The 17,161-nt window shown below is 36.9% G+C and overlaps 4 protein-coding genes across 6 annotated transcripts; 3 read left to right on the top strand and 1 right to left on the bottom strand.

Annotated features, from left to right (window-relative positions):
- LOC104765051 (auxin-responsive protein SAUR72-like) lies at positions 278 to 1,079 on the top strand. Its single transcript, XM_010488709.2, has one exon. The coding sequence runs from the start codon at positions 342 to 344 to the stop codon at positions 747 to 749; it is 408 nt and encodes a 135-aa protein (XP_010487011.1). The 5' UTR covers positions 278 to 341; the 3' UTR covers positions 750 to 1,079.
- Positions 4,778 to 6,416, top strand: LOC104765050 (myb-related protein Myb4-like). Its single transcript, XM_010488707.2, has 3 exons — positions 4,778 to 4,950; positions 5,570 to 5,699; positions 5,803 to 6,416. Exons 1-3 carry the CDS (start codon positions 4,812 to 4,814, stop codon positions 6,254 to 6,256), a joined length of 723 nt encoding a protein of 240 aa, XP_010487009.1. The 5' UTR covers positions 4,778 to 4,811; the 3' UTR covers positions 6,257 to 6,416.
- Positions 6,427 to 15,292, bottom strand: LOC104765049 (protein PHOTOPERIOD-INDEPENDENT EARLY FLOWERING 1). Of its 3 annotated transcripts, none has more exons than XM_010488704.2 (20): positions 14,739 to 15,292; positions 14,570 to 14,650; positions 14,363 to 14,470; positions 14,195 to 14,275; positions 14,004 to 14,092; positions 13,782 to 13,918; positions 13,641 to 13,711; positions 13,249 to 13,384; positions 13,049 to 13,123; positions 12,905 to 12,966; positions 12,696 to 12,818; positions 12,525 to 12,563; positions 12,313 to 12,381; positions 12,157 to 12,219; positions 8,993 to 12,071; positions 8,782 to 8,846; positions 8,638 to 8,708; positions 7,732 to 8,515; positions 7,052 to 7,563; positions 6,427 to 6,964 (listed from the first exon to the last, which is right to left on the bottom strand). In XM_010488704.2, the coding sequence occupies exons 1-20, from the start codon at positions 14,835 to 14,837 to the stop codon at positions 6,586 to 6,588; spliced, it is 6,123 nt and encodes a 2,040-aa protein (XP_010487006.1). In that variant the 5' UTR covers positions 14,838 to 15,292; the 3' UTR covers positions 6,427 to 6,585. The 3 variants fall into 3 exon arrangements, with proteins under 3 accessions (XP_010487006.1, XP_010487007.1, XP_010487008.1); XM_010488705.2 differs by having other exon boundaries at positions 12,905 to 12,963; XM_010488706.2 differs by having other exon boundaries at positions 13,641 to 13,708.
- On the top strand, positions 15,483 to 17,082 carry LOC104765047 (peroxisomal 2,4-dienoyl-CoA reductase). Its single transcript, XM_010488703.2, has 5 exons — positions 15,483 to 15,831; positions 15,928 to 16,087; positions 16,183 to 16,355; positions 16,484 to 16,706; positions 16,797 to 17,082. Exons 1-5 carry the CDS (start codon positions 15,646 to 15,648, stop codon positions 16,949 to 16,951), a joined length of 897 nt encoding a protein of 298 aa, XP_010487005.1. The 5' UTR covers positions 15,483 to 15,645; the 3' UTR covers positions 16,952 to 17,082.

Below are 17,161 nucleotides of genomic sequence, written 5' to 3'. Positions count from 1 at the left end.
TAAAATCAATCGTTAGTTATTATTTCCTTGTTTCCTAATGAAAAATCAAAGATCTTTTCCCTCTTTTCATAAAAATTTCTTTTTTAAAAACTTTAAATAATTATTTTATGTTTTTTTTTTTTAAATAGAAAAAAGTCAGTGGAAAATTACGAGTAAAGTGTGTGTACCTGGCAAGTACTCCTTCCCCGTACCTACTTTTTTATCAAAATAAACAAAATCCCCAAACTACCCTCGCCTCGATATATAATCAGAAGAAACCTTCCTTTCACTTCTCCTTCACAAACCAAAAAAAAAAATCTCTCAATTCAATTCTCGTAATCAAATCAACAAACACGAAGACGATGAAGCAATTGATCCGCCGTCTATCACGCGTGGCTGATTCAGCTCAATACAGTCTCCTCCGTTCAGATTCACAGCGACCACCTAGTAGTAGTAACAACCGCCGCCGTACAGAATCATTCCTCCGCTCTTCAATGGCTCGTAGATCAAAGAAACAGAACTCTTCCGTTCCAGAAGGACACGTACCTGTATACGTAGGAGACGAGATGGAGAGGTTCGTCGTAAGCGCGGAGCTGCTTAACCATCCGGTTTTTATCGGTTTACTAAACCGATCTGCTCAGGAGTATGGATACGAGCAAAAAGGAGGATTACAAATCCCGTGCCATGTGCTTGTCTTTGAACAAATCATGGAGTCGTTTCGTCTTGGACTTCCGGTTTCGATTGATTTAATCGGAGATGAGACGATTTGAAGATGATGAAGAAAACAAAAGAAGAAGAAGAAGAAGAAGACGAAGCTTAATCTTGGGTAGTTTAGTTTAGTCAAGGTTTTTTTTCTTTAGATCTGGTGGTTTTTGTTCAGATACTGAGTAATACTTCGTCGTTTTGGGATGTAAGATAGGTATATAATATTTTTTTTTTTCGTTTGATGATGATGAAGAAGACAGAGATTTTAGAGCTTTTCTTTTTTGAAATTTGTTTGTTGCAAAATTCTCTAATTTTTTTTCGCCGGTTTTAAAAATCGGTTTGAAATTCTTGTGAAGATTTATATATATGGAAGTTTTGCATCAAATTTTGTTATCTTTTGTGTATGGATGGATTGGAGTAGTAATTTCTGGGTTTATGTGACATGAAATTTTGATTTGATTCAATTATTTTTGGATTTTGAGTCAGAAAACAAAAAAGATCGGATTTTGATGTTTTACCGACATTACCGGAAGGGTATATACGTCAATGTGTGTTACATAGCATAGAGACAGGATAAATGATACATTCTGCGGCCGTTACTAGAATATTTTTTTTTACCCGTAACTAAACTCTTTTTCAGTAGTTATCTGTTATTTTTTTTTAGCTTAAAAAGAAAAATAAAGGTTAGATTCTCTTTTTTCTTTTTATAAAAGATAATAAAGTACGGTCTAATGCCAAAAGTGTATAGTAATAATATATAAAACAAAAAATAATTGAGAATTATGGGGGGAAAAAAGTAATAAAAGACCATGTGGGTTTGCATCTCTTGTTTACTATTCTTTCAGATCCAAAAACACACAAAGCTTGTTGTTTCCAAGCCCGATATGCCTAGGCCACAAAGCTATATTACAACCATGGTGATTGTTTTACATTAATCAAGTTCAACTCAGCAAAAAATCTATAACCATATGAACCTTCTTCAGCCACTAGAAAAAGAAAACTATAATTTTTCTATGTATGTCAAACACTATAGGCATATTATATGAGTCACACATAATGGTTTAGTACATTTTCAGGTAACCTTCGTTTTATGTTTAATGAAATCAAAGATGTACGTATATATTAAACACCAGCAGCACATGTGTGTATATTTGCTTTATATACGACCCGAGTGAACTACATGTGGAGGTTTAACTGTCCCACATCTATGGATTCTCTCAATGATATAATTGTGTATCCCATAATATATAAGTCTTCATAGTTTAATTGAGATTATAATTATTACTTGTGTGACCAATCTGAATAAACCGGTATATCAATCATAGAGTTGGAATTTTTTCTTCCATTTATAATGATTTCCCATGTTGCCATCACCTGCACCACCACATGCGAGTTATATATATATATAGCAATCCACAGTCAATCATTAACTTCCCTGTTTATTTTGTTTTGTTCTATTTATTGTCACTTAAGACGATTGATCCACAACTATCCAAGGTAACCATAAATTTTGTTAAGGTCGGTGTCTCCACATTTACATCATCAGTATATATGTATCGTGATGTTAGATCTATGTATAGCATCATAAATGTAGTCAAAAGTCACCGAGCCACATAGATGGATCCATCAATTTCGTTTGAATATAATGATGATGTGTTAACTTTGATTATAGTTGGTTTGATGGAAACAAGTATTCTGTTTTGTTTACTTTACGTTAATGTACATTAATTACGATGACTGTCCAAGTGTGAAATCGATTTTTTCTTCATGACTTTAAAAAAAAAAAGTCATACTTCCATTCATTTTTTTTTCATTATCAAGTACCTCTCAACGGGAAACATACATGTGTAACTATAAAAATGACCAGGAACTATAATATAAAATTCATTTTGTTGTTAAGATTCTCTTGAATGAGGTCGAAATGACAACGTTGTAATATGTACTTATATTTTTTTTTAAAAGGAAGATTCCTAAATTGGTATTGCAAGGGCATATATAGTAGTAAGCATGAGGACTTGGGCAGCATATTTCAAGTATGAATCGGATTGTTGCTTAGGAGGACACGGCTCAGCTCACCTCATGATTGATTCGATTCTTTAAATTTTTTATTTAATCTCTTTTGGGATCACATTGTGATTATTGTTATCACTATTCTTCAACAGATATGGATTATACTATTTTTCTTCGTGACACAAATAAGAAACAAAGTAATGTTCAATTATTATTTTTTTTGGTAGAAATGCAGTAATCCCAACCATTCCATGATTCCATATATGAGTGAGCGACTCTTCTATCTCATAAAAGCCAAACACACATATTAATACTTGAGCTGTATGCCAAAAATTTGTTATCGTATTTCTCATATTCATGTTTGGTTTGTTTGTTTTCAGCCAAGAAATTGGAAGGATTTGTGTTAAAATGACTATTCTCATCTTCTTAATCATGAGTTTCAACAGTTTTTGTAAAAATATGGTGTTATTTGAAGTATGTAAACTAAAATAATTTATGGTGGTCTTGAGATTGTTTATGTTAAGGCCTGCTAAATAACATCCACCAGAAATCATTTAAAAAAAAAAAAAAAAAACTTTGAGTGATTACAGGCTACAGCTATAGAATAAATAAAGTCACAAACATTTAGACTATATATTGATGGGCTTCTGTTGTTTAGAGCCTCCCTAAACAAGATTAGTTTAGGACCCAGTTTTGTTTCAAAGCCCATAAAATCTAACAAGATTTTCTTCTAACTTTTTTATTATGAATTATAAATATAAAATAATTGTAAAACGAAATATTATTTTATTGAAATAAAATTTAAAATTTATACCACATTATTTAAAATTTAGAATTAACTAAGATGATAATGATAAAATTGAAATTTTGTTTTTATTATGAAATCATGAATATGAAGAAGTAATTTAAGATTAAAGTATCAAATCATACACTTTCATTACTATGTATTTTTCTTCAAAATCAAAAATTTAGAATAATTTTTTTTTTGTTGTTGAGATTTTTGGCCTTTGAAAACTCAAATCATTGTAAACAATTCAACTGTGGGGCAAGCACGTGGAGACTTGAACAAGCGAAACGACGTCGTGTGTACAGTTCAAAGAAGACACAACACGTATACACATCACTAATAATAGTTTGGTAGATTAAATGAAAAAAAAAAATATACAAGTTGAAGTTGGAAGGTAATGTATCATGCATTTCTATGACTACGCTTATCTTCTTTCCCACTCATATCATATTTTTTCTCCATCATTTCAAATTTTGTTTATTGAAGTGATACATTCCCTACGTGCATTCAGCCAGTTGTTGTTATGTAAGTTGATTTACAGGTTTATATTTCGCTGTCATTGTATAAATGGAAGTTCAAGACGTAACCGTATATACCATCTCTATATACTTATTTACTTATTTTACTTTTAGAATAAAATCTTATTATTCTATTTTTATCGGCAAAAAAAAAAAAAAAAAATCTTACAAATTTTAACGCTTCCTTTAAAATGCATACTTTGTAAAAAAAAAAAAAGGAGAAAAGATTTCTACATTAATCGTCTTTGCATAAATAACATAAATTCAAGTTGCAGATCCAAATATAGTCAATGGTGACAACTAATATACTAGTCAATATTTACTATTGTGAACAAAGAATCATATTTTCCCTTATATTTTTCCTAAAAATTAAAAAAAATACTTTTTACCTTTTAGTCTGAAAATTGAAATCCGAATTTTCACAGTATAAATATTTAAGTAAATAAAAAATATATTTAATTAATTAAGATACTTTTAAAACCTTTGAGATTTGAATATGAAAAGAAAGTTGATTTTAGATTTGAGAAAATAGTGCCAGAATTTTTTATTTTGTAGGAATACAAGGACTAATTAAAAATAGTCATATGATAAAAAAAAAAGTCAAAATTTAATTGATAGAAAAGTATGAGGATATAATATATATATATGAGAAAAATAGATACCCATTTAATTAATTTATTCAAGTAGGTTTATTTGTAGATGAATTAGTGGCATGGCCCTTGTGGTCTCTCGTAATTAACCCTTATATATATATGATGATGATGATGATGATGATAAGTACATAAGATTCTCTAAAAATTAAAGTCGGTGTGATGGGGAAAAGAAGAGCACCATGCTGTGACAAAAGCCAAGTGAGGAGAGGGCCATGGAGTGATGAAGAAAGTGAAAGACTCAGAGCTTTTATCGAAAAAAATGGTCACCAGAATTGGAGATCTCTTCCCAAACTCGCTGGTATGTCCTAGCTACTCCTATCTATGACACTGCATGCTTCACTATCTAACTCATTTGCATTATCTTTCTCTCTAATCATGTTCTTTGATCTGATACGATATATGCAAGATGCACTCTTTTCTTTTTCGTTAATGATGCATTTCGGTCTCGAGTAGAATATCTATACAGAACAAAACCTTAGTCTCTTTCATCGATTATTCTTAATACTTCTGATTACTTATCAAATCTTACAATTCTACATGTTCGAACAGTAGAAGTTACGAATTAGTGTATGTTTTGGGTCTCAATTACAATTTTGGTGACTATTTCATAAAGATGACATATATGTCTTTGATGAATAGAATTTGAAGAGATGTTTGACCAGAATCTGTAACGTTCGTGTTTATTACAAAGTTTTCTGCTAAAAGTTAAAAGTTGAATAGGTTAGTCTCATACAAAATCTTTCGGAAGATGGGGTGAAATATCAAATATCGAAATAAATGGTTAAATTGCTCAATTTAAAATTTATTGTAAATAAAAATTTGGTGAAACTTAAACCTCGTCTTTCTTCCTAGTCTTTATATGTTAAACTTGTAGTATATCTGGTGTTCAAAGTTGATAGTGTTTGTAACTTAAATAGGATTGATGAGATGCGGAAAGAGTTGTCGTCTAAGATGGATAAACTATCTGAGACCAGGTCTCAAACGAGGCAACTTCACCAAAGAAGAGGAAGATACCATTATCCACCTTCACCAGGCTCATGGAAACAAGTAATCATGTCTCCTTTATCTCAAATCATTATTTTGTGTGTGTGTGTGTGTACATACATTTTTAAGCAAAAAGTAGTATAACAGTAGTGCATTATTTGATCAGGTGGTCTAAGATCGCATCCCACTTTCCGGGAAGAACAGACAACGAGATCAAGAATGTGTGGAACACTCATCTCAAAAAGCGATTGATGAAGAGAAAATCATCATCATCATCATCAGAAGAAGATGTCACCAATCATTCAGTGTCCTCTACGTCTTCTTCCTCTTCCTCAGCATCGTCAGTCTTGAAGGATGTTATTATAAACAACGAGAAGCCTAACCAGGAAGAGGAGTTTGAGGAAATCTTTGTGGAGCAAATGGCATGTGGATTTGAGGTGAATGCACCACAATCACTAGAATGTCTCTTTGGAGATAGCCATATTCTTCCTCCTATATCTAAACCAGACTTACTAGAGATCCATGGGAAATCAGATCACGAGTTTTGGAGCAGACTGGTTGAACCAGGGTTTGATGATTACAATGAGTGGCTCAATTTCTTGGATAACCAAACTTGCTAGAACACACAAGGAGTTGATCCATCATGTACTGTTGCACTGTCTTTTTCTTTCTTATAGATAAATTTAGACTACACTGAGAACTCGCTGTTTTTCTAAAACCTAGAGAATTTGGAAACTAGAATGTAAACGAGTCAGAAGCTAAATTGTTGGTATTATTATACAGTACGGTGGGGATAAAAATCATATTTGAGATTAGATATTTTGATGAAACACAAAAAACCTACGAAGCTGTCACTTTCTGCTTTACAAAAGATTTTGCCCATCAAAAGTGGTTAAGAAAATGATCATCCACAATCATCAGCAGTTTTACTTTTACAAAAAGGCTTTTACTACTCTATTTCTGAGATTTCAGAAGCTAATGAGCAATCATCAAGGCCTGAGGTAAAGAATGGATCATACCACTGTGAACAACTTATCATCTCTATCTCTTCTAAAACCGCCTTCTCCTCAACCTCCTCATCCTCCCTATCCGCAGGTGTGAAATCAAACTTGAGATTTGGGTCATTTGGCCTAACCCATGCCACTTCTGTTTGCTCTGCCAAGAGTTTGCGCTGTTTGCTTTTTGAAGACTTGGCTGAGTCTGCGACGGATAGCTTATGTTTCCCCAGGGACTGTGCTTTCGTGCCTGTTCTAGACTTCAGATCGTTGGCTGGGAACGTGTTTGAAGCCCATCCAAATAAATCTTCAATACAAGCATTTGCAGCATTCCTACAGAACAAGATCACCAATTCTTTAGTGACTATTACTGCTCTCAAAATTATCGGACGAAAAATCAAATATATCAGCTTTTCAAACCTGTAACGGTTCTCTGCAGCAATCCTAGAACCTTTTAGAACATCTTCCACTGGGGGCTCGTTCACATAATTTAATGGATCTGACCCATCAATGGACACACTTATCATGGGTGGAAACTGCGTCAGGGAATCATCATAACCACGTGGGGGAAATTCCAAGGTTAAGTCTAACTCCACTTTATTGATAGGTTGATTCTCCTGCAACCTCGAACGGGAAGCAGTATTGTTTGGCTGACTCGTGCTGGAATCCTGGAGAGCGGCTTCTAACAACTTTCTACTTAAGCTGGTGATCTTCATCCCCTGCCAAGGCTTTCTAGCTATATCCTGGGAGTGATTCACGGAGCCAATAAACTGTCTATTGAAAATGGGATTGCTTAAGGAGAGCAGTTGTTCATTCCCTGTCCGGGTCGACGTCCTCCAAATTGATGACAGCAAGCAAGAAAAATGTTTTTGTAGGAGCATCTCTGTATCTGGCTGCTCAGCTGCAACATTTAGGAGCGTCCGAATATTTTCCTGCACCAAAAATGATATTAGTGAAAAGCATCTCCTTTCCATTATAATCTTCTCACTTGATTGAAAGGACCCATTTAGAAGAAATGTTTTGATCTTTCCCTAATTCATCACTACTTTAATGCATGCTAGTGAGTAGCTAACCTAACGCTATGCCATAATCAACCTTACCTCAGTGACTTTCAGGAGTGCCTTCCCAGAACCTGTGTTGAGGTTCTTCTCGTTCACTGCACTGTCGGAAGCAGACATAATATGTCGTTGGATAAGCTCTATATATCTCTCACAACAATATGCAGGATGGCGATACCGTCCCCTGTAAGCCCCACCAGCTGTCATTCCATAAAGAGTTCCACTAACAAAACTCCAATTAGGCCCATATTCATGTACCATGGCACACAATATAGCATCTTCCTGAGGCAGCCAAGAATCAGGCGAGGGAACACAGTCTCTAGACCACAGATTCCCTTTCTTTAGCTTCTCTGGCTTGATCATAAGAACACGCTTTATTGGCATGGAAGTGATGGATTTTTTCCCTATAGTTTTACCCCTGCTCGTTAGTTTCATTTCATTATCAACAACCATACTGTTAGGCGGTTTTGATGGTTCCAGTTCATCATGTAGAGCACTTGGTTGTTTGTATTTGACATCTGAATTCGGAAGAGATTTCTTATGCTTCTTTGCTTTCTTCTTCGAGGTATTCTCTTCTTCGGTGTCAACAATTAAATCTCTTTTCTTGCCTTTCATATGCATCCGCGAAAGCGGCGTAACCATATCTGAGTCACTGCTACTCACATAGGCGAATTCTTCATTATCATCATCAGTCGAATCTTCAACTTTCACAACGGACTTCACATATTTTGGTTCCGCAGCCAGTGATCCTTTCTTCAGGGATTTAAATTTGGCTTTCTTCGCTTTTTTCTTCTTCTTAGACTTTGGTACATGAGGAATTTCATTCCTGAGGAAAAGAATGGTTTAATTAATCTACTTGTTTTATCAATGATGAATTATAATTTTCAACAGCAATGTCATAAATAAATCATATTGACAATGAACCGTGTGGACTCAGAAGTGTCTTACTGTATCAACTCCATTTCAGCCATCTCAGCAGCTTCCCTCTCTCTAGCTTCATTTTCCAAATCTTCCATCAACTACAAAAATATAAGTAAATACGTGAACAAGCTAAATTGCATGACACACGGTAGATGCAGTAATTAATCTCACCTGGTGCTGAGCTAAGACTTCCACTTGCTGCCTGTATGCTTCGGTTGCAAAATCAGCATCCCATTCTGAAAATAGCATTAACATCTCATGTGAGCTAAAAACCAGGTGGGCTAACATTATACAAAGTTACATCACCGGCAGGGTCATTGTCAGTTAAGTAGGAATACTAGATAAATTATTGGACTGAATGTGCAAAAAAGGGTACACTTACTCTCATAAACAAGAGGCTCTTCCCCATCATCAATCTCAGCTTCCATTTCGTCCTTGTACTTTTCAATGTGGTCAAGCTCCCATTCTTTCTCTTCGAACCCCGCTTCATTTTCCATTGCAGACTCACCAATGATGGGGTCCCAAAGCTCTAAAAATCTAATCGCATATCTATCAATAGGACGTAGCTGATTCTCAAAAGATGAGATAGCTTGTCCAGCAGCAGCGGCTGCTGCAGCCATTTGCTTGACATCATCTAATACATCAGTGTCATCTTCTTGGCTTGAAGTAGTGATGACAGCTCTCTCATCCCTGGTATCACTATGTAACAATGGAATATCTTCTTTTGTCGACCCTGATGCAACTAAACCTTGATCAACAGGCTCATCAGCCTTTAGGTCATCTTCATTTACTAGCTCATCGTCTTCTGGTCTCTCTACAGGTTCTTCTGTAAACTCTTGATTGTCCACAGCTTCTTCTTGTTCTACTCTTTTGAGAGCCATATAATCTGCCTCATCTTCTGCCTGTTTTAAAGCAGCCTCAACATCTGCATTTGACAGAGGTACCTCCGCCCCACAATTCTTGCTTGTTTCCTTTTCATCCTTTGTAGTCAGAGCCTTATGCCCAGAGAACAACTCAATGGGATCAAGCTTCTTGAAAAATTCGGTGTTATACTCACCGTTTTGAATTACTAGGTTATCAAGCGCACGCTTCTGGTTTGCTTTCTTTAAGATATTCTCCTCAATGGTGCTCTCACTTATCAACCGGTATATATGGACTTCACGTGTCTGACCTATCCTGTGGCACCGATCTTGAGCTTGTTGGTCCATAGCAGGATTCCAGTCACTGTCATAGAATATAACTGTGTCCGCACCCACAAGATTGATGCCAACACCCCCACTTCGGGTTGACAAAATGAAAAGAAAGATTTTGGGATTTGTATTAAACCGCTGCATTAACGTCTGCCTCTCTTCTGGAGGAGTAGAACCATCAAGACGCATGTAGGTATAACCATATAAATTAATGAAAGCCTCCAAGATGTCAAGCATCTTGGTCATTTGCGTGAATATCAACGCCCTGTGACCCCCAAATTTTAATTTCCTCAATAACATAGCAAGCTCCTGCAGCTTACCACAATCAAACTGTATCAGTCGCCTATCTGGAAAATATACTTGGCTCCGAACGATTGCAGGTCTAATCGGAGACAAAAGAGGTGACAATAAATCTGTAACTTTCTCCTTGTATGATGGACTAAGAAAAACAGGAGCGTCACTACGGCTGCACCAGCAAGCAGGTGAAGGTACTCGTGCAGCTGGAATCGCAAATGTGAAAGCTTCAACTAGCTCAATTATCTTCTGAAAGCGCTCGATCGGTGAAAGAACTATGTCAGCGAGGGTTGAGGAATACATGTCAGATGAACGATTAGCTTTAAGATGGTGTATATCATCGAGTGGACCCTTAATGGTTAAAAGAGTTCTCAGAGATGTAGAGTAAGTCGGCTTTCTCTGGCATCTCAAAGAATTCCACCATGCAATGGCTGCTGCCCGATCCTTAGTTTCTTTAACCCTTTCCTCAAAGATGGCCTTACGTACTTCTTCAAAAATATTCGTCCCTTGCAGATTTTTGCGGTTTTTCGAACTCAAAGGGATTGCTTCTGGATCATCCTTCAAGTCCACACGCTGCTTGATTAATTCTGAGGGAGTTGAAATAGCTTTAATATCATCCCCTTCCCAAGAAGTCATAGAAAAATCAAGATGTGTGAATAAGAATCCCAAAGCTTCAAGATCAACCTTGGAAAACGGACTTTCCAAAAGCAGCGAACAGATTGTTGAACTCAACTGCACATCAATGCCAGCCATATCAAAGGAACTTACAATAGGACGACCCTCAAAGAGATCAGGATGATTACACACTTTCCGCAATTGCATAATGATACTTATCATCCCAAAAAAGCTTCCACTGTTAAGTGTAGCCTGTGTTTCTGTGCTTGCTATGAAGTCCTCGTACAAGTTGCGCTGCCTCTTAGACAGTCTACAGAAAATAACATGCTCATGTTTTGAAGGAAGTTGCTTCTCCACATCCCTTTTTAAGCGCCGTAGAAGAAAAGGACGGAGGACATTATGTAAGCGATCAATAACTTCTTTGTTGATTTTTTCTTGTCCCTCAACCATCCCTGCTATCGGGTTACAGAACCAATCTTTGAATTCCTGGTGAGACTGAAAGACATGTGGCATCAGAAAATGCATAAGTGACCACAATTCCATAAGATCATTCTGCAGCGGTGTACCAGTCAACAAAATTCTGCGTTTAGAATTGAAGTTCAATAGTGTTTGCCATCTCTGAGACTTCCAATTCTTAATTAAATGGGCTTCGTCAAGAATCAAGTATTTCCACTTCTTGCGCTTGAACATTTTACTGTCCTGAATAACTAGCCTATAGGTTGTTATGCATACATGAAATGAGTTAAGCTTCATCCATCCTTGTCTCTTGAGTTTCCGCTCCTTTGCACTCCCAAAGTAGGTGAGTATTTTAAATGCAGGACACCACTTAAGAAACTCAGTTTCCCAATTAAGCATCACACTCGTTGGAACCACAATCAGATGGGGACCCCATATCCCCTTATCACATGCAAGGTGTGCTAGAAGAGCAATGGTCATAATTGTCTTTCCAAGACCCATTTCATCAGCTAGAATCCCGTTCAATCTTTTCTCATACATCGTGACAAGCCAGTCCAAACCAATGTGTTGGTACTCACGCAGAGAATGCTTGAGCAGAAACGGCAGTTTCGTTCGAACTTTTGTTGTAGAGTACGTAAATCCAGTTGGCTGCGCGGATCTTGCTGCTGCTGCTGCATCAGCAATTTTATCACTGCTATCTTTACCATTATCTTCTGTTATTTCATGGGATGTGCCATCAACTATTTCTGCGCAAGGCTTTGGATCTGGCTTACATTCTGTTGAATCAACGTTTTCATCATCAGAATTAGCTTGCTGCCTATTTTCGTGAGATTCTACACCAGACTCTTCAGACTGAGCACATGAATACTCAGATTCATCCTCAGAAATATCCTTGTCACCGAAATCCTATCATAGGAAACTTGAGTTTCAGAAAGAAAAAAAACAGTAAAACACTACTGAACACATGCACACAAGAGACTTAATAGCATACCTCCTTATACCTTGCGAGCAGTACTTCAATAGGCATTTCACTCTCTTTTTGCAGCAGAGAAATCTGCAATACAAGGTGAAATTTCTGTTTGTAAACTCTCTAGCTAATAACGTTTTCCATGTTACAAGAAGACAGAATAATTAATAGATTTGTCACCTCTTCGACATGGTCTTCATTATCTGCTTTCCCTAATTCCTCTTCGACAGAAAGTGTTGTCTCATCATCCTGCACCAAAAGAGCAGATATACAACTTTGAATCTATATGCTTGTTCAAAACTTTCTTCCACAAGAGCCTAGGCTAAGAGAATCAAGTTAAAAGAGAAAAGTTTTAAAATGACTGATCTCTGGCATTTGATGAGATGGCTGACCTTTTCCTCACCAGTGGCAACAACAAAGTCGACATCTTCCTGCACATATTACAATCAGTGACACATCAAGTTCATCATTAGTCAGAACCAGAGACCTTATGCTAATTGCAACGAAGAACATCATTAAGGTCTCCTGACAAATGATTCACAAATGAGATCAGATCCACTTACCTGTTCATCGTTAAAATCATAAGTATGATCTTCCTTTCTGGACTTAGCAGAAGCACTCCTCGTGCCTGGCTCGAGGTCATGAGAATGGGTCTTGGTTTTTGCCAAACGACCGCAGCTATCATTCTGCAAATAAAGGATATATGTTACATTTGAGCCAGAATTTCAATGACAAATCAGACAATGGGATTTTAAAAAGACATACAACTTACAGAACGACGAACACTTGGGCTCTTTTCAGTTTCTTCAGAAGCAGTAAGATTGTTCATGTCTGCTGTATATGTCAAATGGGAAGAGGAAGTCAAAGAGAAGTTGCATTGCTTTTCAATACATTATAGGGACTTAATACCACTCACCCTCTCCATGATCTTGATCTACTGAGGCCAGTTTGTCTCCACTTTCATCATTTTCTGGGCTGGTTTCTCGACTGACTGAGGGATCAAAATAAAGCTCTTATACAAAAAGAGGATGCAATTCAAATAGCTGACATCTAGTAAACTTCAAAGTATATAAGGAAAAAAAGGTCAACGAATAGCAAGCATAGAGTTATCCCAACCTCTCCCAGCAGTATAACGTCTGAGCAGCTCCTCAACTGGTAGATCCACTTCATCTCGCAAAGCTTCCAACTCTTCCTGTCTTTCCCGTTTGGTAAAATGTTTTTCATCCTCCTCAATAGTATTTTCATCATCTTCCTAAGTGTAATTGTGGGTTTAAAATGAGATATGGAACATATCACTCCTCAAAGATAAGAGATAAATGAGCAAAAATAATCACTTCTATCTCCACAGAAACTATTCAAAACTAGAGTATAGCCTATATGTTGGGTACAGGGTAGTGTCATGACAAAACGTAACAATTTTCTTTGAGGTGCAGGTAGATTCAAGCTGTGATACACAGTAATTGCTAAGTGGTAAAACAAAAATAAAAAGAAGATTAAGTGAAACTCACGGTCTCATCCTCGGATTTTAGATCATAATCCTCATCGATTTCAGGACTTTCTGATTCAAGACCTGCAGCTACTGCGTCAAAAGATTGTTAGGATCCACTTACACTTGACAATAATGCTGTGTTGAGTAATAGGGTGCTCACAAGAATTTATCTCTGGAGGTATCTGTTCTGCCATCTCCTCATCACTTTTCAACTCGATAGCTGGCAGAGTTTTTGGAGGACTACTATGTCCTTCTTTACAAGGCTCCACTAAATTTTCTGCCAACATGGTTGAGTACCTAACATAACCAAACAGGTCAAATTCAGTTCTTTTAAATATGTTCCAGATTAAAAAAAACTGTGTAAGAAAGATTCCGTAGTAACCTCTCGGTTTGGCCTAACAGAAACTCAAGTTGCTTGTCCATAGCCTTCTTCTTTTTCTCATTGCGTACCAGCTGATGCTTGTAAAGCACCTATAAAGATGCAAGACAACACAGAACAACAGGTTTCAGATACACAGAAGTTAAACAAAACCTTAAAATTTCAAGTCCAGGGAAGAAAAGTAAAAGAATTACCAGCTTCTCAACTTTCATCCAAAACTTTTTCATGTCTTTCGAGATATTAAGAGCTACTTTCCGTAATCGCTGTTCTTCTTCCTGTAAGAAGCAATAATGTCAATTAAAAACTAATGCTGAAGAGAGTGTAAGTACTCTGAAAGAGCAAAGAGAGAAAGAGGACATAACCTTTAGCTTCCTTTCTTCCCTAGATGCCTGATCAAGCATGCCTTTACTGGCCCTCAAAGCAACCTTCTTCGCTTGCGCCAGCTTCCACTTCCTCTCGGACTCAAAGTCCTACAAAAACGTCAACAATTAGAAGAGAAGAGAAAAAGCATGCATGCATACCAATCGTAGATGAATGAATGAAAACAAAGTAGCACTCTTTCTAATAACCTTTGAAAGCCAAGCCATCTCTTCCAAAACATGGTCCCAGTGAGTTTTAGGGCGACGTGGTTCTTTAGGAGCTTCGAGCGTCTGTAAAACAAAAACAAAAAAACCGTTAACACTAAGCTCAAAGACCGGAGAACTCAAAAGCGTAAAGATAAAAAACTTGGAAGCTAACCTTCTGGCGCTTAGCTTTATACTCATTATCAGGTTTAGATTTCCCAGCTTTGGACGCCATTACTATATCAGGTTTAGATTTCCCACCTTTAGACGCCATTAGTAACGCCCTCTATGCAAAACCTTCAAAGGGCGAAGCAGAAGAAGAAGAAGACTAGAGACTGCAGAGTGCAAACAGAGCCACTCCACAAGGTCCCCGAAATTAGGGTTTCAACTTCAGCGCGACAAAACCAACGCAACGATTTCATCACTCACCAGAAACATCACAGGTTTCCAAATCTCAAAACTTCAACCGACTAATCTTTAGCTGAACAATCAAAAAAAATTATCTCGAAATCGAAAGGGGAAGCACGAATTAGGTTAATTATCAAATTTCTTTCCACTTCATTCTTTACTTAAAAGAAAGATGTGATTTTGAGATCGAGATAACAACAATGAGAGAGATACGATAAAGGATGAAGCTTTGGTTGTGAGAATCTTTAATACTTAATCGAGAAAGAGCTTTGAGAGAGACGAAGCGAGCTCGCGGCGCAGATAGATCAAGTCATAACCCAAAAAAAAAAAAAAAAAAACCCTTTTTTCTATTTTACTTTAAATTAAATTATTTATTAATAATTCTTTTTTAAAAATATCTTTAAAAATAATTAAATACTCCATTATAAATCTTGGGTTATAATTATAAATCTTTGCGAGATAACGAAAACGCTGAGTGGTGAATCGTCGTCATTAGGCAACAAATTTGTGATTAGTAGAAATAAATATCATAATTATGTAATTTTTTAATTAAAAAAATGCGGAGATATTTAAATCAAATGTTGGTTAGTAGGTGAGAGGTTGAGTGAGTGGCTTTAATTTTTGTTCTTGTCCTTTTTACCGAATTTGCGAGTGTGTGTGTGGTGGTGGTGGTAATGGAGTCTCCGTTCAAACCTGATGTGATCAAAGGCAAGGTAGCTCTTATCACCGGCGGCGGATCCGGTATCGGTTTTGAGATCTCTTCTCAGTTCGGCAAACATGGAGGTTCTATCGCCATCATGGGACGCCGGAAACAAGTTCTCGACGATGCTGTTAACGCTCTCCGATCTCTTGGGATTCAGGTAATTGTAATTCTCTCTCTCTCTTTCTCGATTCGCGATTTTTGTATTGAGGACTTTTGTCTAATGTTTGTATATATATATATATATATATATAAGGCTATTGGATTGGAAGGTGATGTTCGTAAGCAAGAGGATGCGAGAAGAGTTGTGGAATCAACTTTTCAGCAATTTGGTAAAATTGATGTTCTTGTTAACGCTGCTGCTGGGAATTTCTTGGCTGCTGCTGAGGATTTGTCTCCTAATGGCTTCAGAACAGGTTCACTTTTTGATAATGATTTGAGAGGAATTGTGTCTTGAGATTTTGAGTGTTGTTTTAGCTGAAGGAAACGTTTTTATTGTGTGTGTGTGCAGTCTTGGACATTGATGCAGTAGGAACATTCAACATGTGTCACGCAGCACTTAAGTATCTTAAGAAAGATGGGCCTGGGAGAGACTCATCAAGTGGTGGCGGTTCGATTATTAACATAAGTGCTACTTTGCACTACACGGCTTCTTGGTACCAAATTCATGTTTCTGCTGCCAAGGTAATTCCTTTTGTCTGGTAAACTCATTCAGTGTCTCGAGTTTTGGTTAGGAAATCATCAAGAACTTAGTAGTAGGAACAATCCAAATGTAGCAAATGGGAATCTTAGGAGTTTGAAACTTGAAACAGGCTGCAGTTGATGCTACGACAAGAAACTTGGCATTGGAGTGGGGAACTGACTATGATATTAGAGTGAACGGGATTGCACCAGGACCCATTGGAGGTACACCGGGAATGAGTAAACTTGTACCTGAGGAGATTGAAAACAAAACCCGAGAGTACATGCCTCTTTATAAACTCGGAGACAAGTGGGATATCGCAATGGCTGCACTCTACCTCAGCTGTGATTCTGGTATGCTGCTGAGTTAAATCACTGCCTTTTAGTGTAAAACATATAAATGATTGAAATGCTGATGATACATCGCCTGATTTGTTTAAACAGGGAAATTTGTGAACGGACTGACAATGGTGGTAGATGGAGGACTGTGGCTTAGCAAACCTCGCCATTTGCCCAAAGAAGCTGTGAAGCAACTCTCTCGTGCGGTGGAGAAGAGGTCCAGGGCCAAGCCTGTTGGTCTGCCAACCAGCAAGCTTTAGATCATTTGTGTGTCTGAGAACTCATATAAAATTGTATCGGGTTATTGAATTGCATTTGGAGACAGAGAAAATGATATTATCATGATTATGTAGATCAAACTATGTTATGCACAATAAAATAGCATTCTTTACAAAAATATGTAGAAAAAGAGTGGCCAAAACAGTAAACTAATCTATGAGAAGAAAAGGTGAAAGCTTTAGAACCTCTCA

The sequence above is a fragment of the Camelina sativa genome, chromosome 19 (genome assembly GCF_000633955.1).
Source record: "Camelina sativa cultivar DH55 chromosome 19, Cs, whole genome shotgun sequence".
Taxonomy (NCBI): Eukaryota; Viridiplantae; Streptophyta; class Magnoliopsida; order Brassicales; family Brassicaceae; genus Camelina; species Camelina sativa.
The sequence above is the reverse complement of the archived record's forward strand: the minus strand, read 5'-3'. Positions and strand labels throughout refer to the sequence as shown.

What these genes read in the sequence shown, in the direction of transcription:
- LOC104765047 (XM_010488703.2), top strand. Translation starts at nt 15,646, where the DNA reads ATGGAGTCTCCGTTCAAACCTGATGTGATCAAAGGCAAGGTAGCTCTT. An exon ending in TCCTAATGGCTTCAGAACAG is followed by an intron (nt 16,088 to 16,182) that starts GTTCACTTTTTG and finishes GTGTGTGTGCAG; the next exon opens with TCTTGGACATTGATGCAGTA. An exon ending in TTCATGTTTCTGCTGCCAAG is followed by an intron (nt 16,356 to 16,483) that starts GTAATTCCTTTT and finishes AACTTGAAACAG; the next exon opens with GCTGCAGTTGATGCTACGAC.
- LOC104765049 (XM_010488704.2), bottom strand. Translation starts at nt 14,837, where the DNA reads ATGGCGTCTAAAGGTGGGAAATCTAAACCTGATATAGTAATGGCGTCC. An exon ending in ATAAAGCTAAGCGCCAGAAG is followed by an intron (nt 14,651 to 14,738) that starts GTTAGCTTCCAA and finishes TTTGTTTTACAG; the next exon opens with ACGCTCGAAGCTCCTAAAGA. An exon ending in GGATGAAAGTTGAGAAGCTG is followed by an intron (nt 14,093 to 14,194) that starts GTAATTCTTTTA and finishes GCATCTTTATAG; the next exon opens with GTGCTTTACAAGCATCAGCT.
- LOC104765050 (XM_010488707.2), top strand. Translation starts at nt 4,812, where the DNA reads ATGGGGAAAAGAAGAGCACCATGCTGTGACAAAAGCCAAGTGAGGAGA. An exon ending in ATCTCTTCCCAAACTCGCTG is followed by an intron (nt 4,951 to 5,569) that starts GTATGTCCTAGC and finishes TAACTTAAATAG; the next exon opens with GATTGATGAGATGCGGAAAG. An exon ending in CACCAGGCTCATGGAAACAA is followed by an intron (nt 5,700 to 5,802) that starts GTAATCATGTCT and finishes TTATTTGATCAG; the next exon opens with GTGGTCTAAGATCGCATCCC.
- LOC104765051 (XM_010488709.2), top strand. Translation starts at nt 342, where the DNA reads ATGAAGCAATTGATCCGCCGTCTATCACGCGTGGCTGATTCAGCTCAA.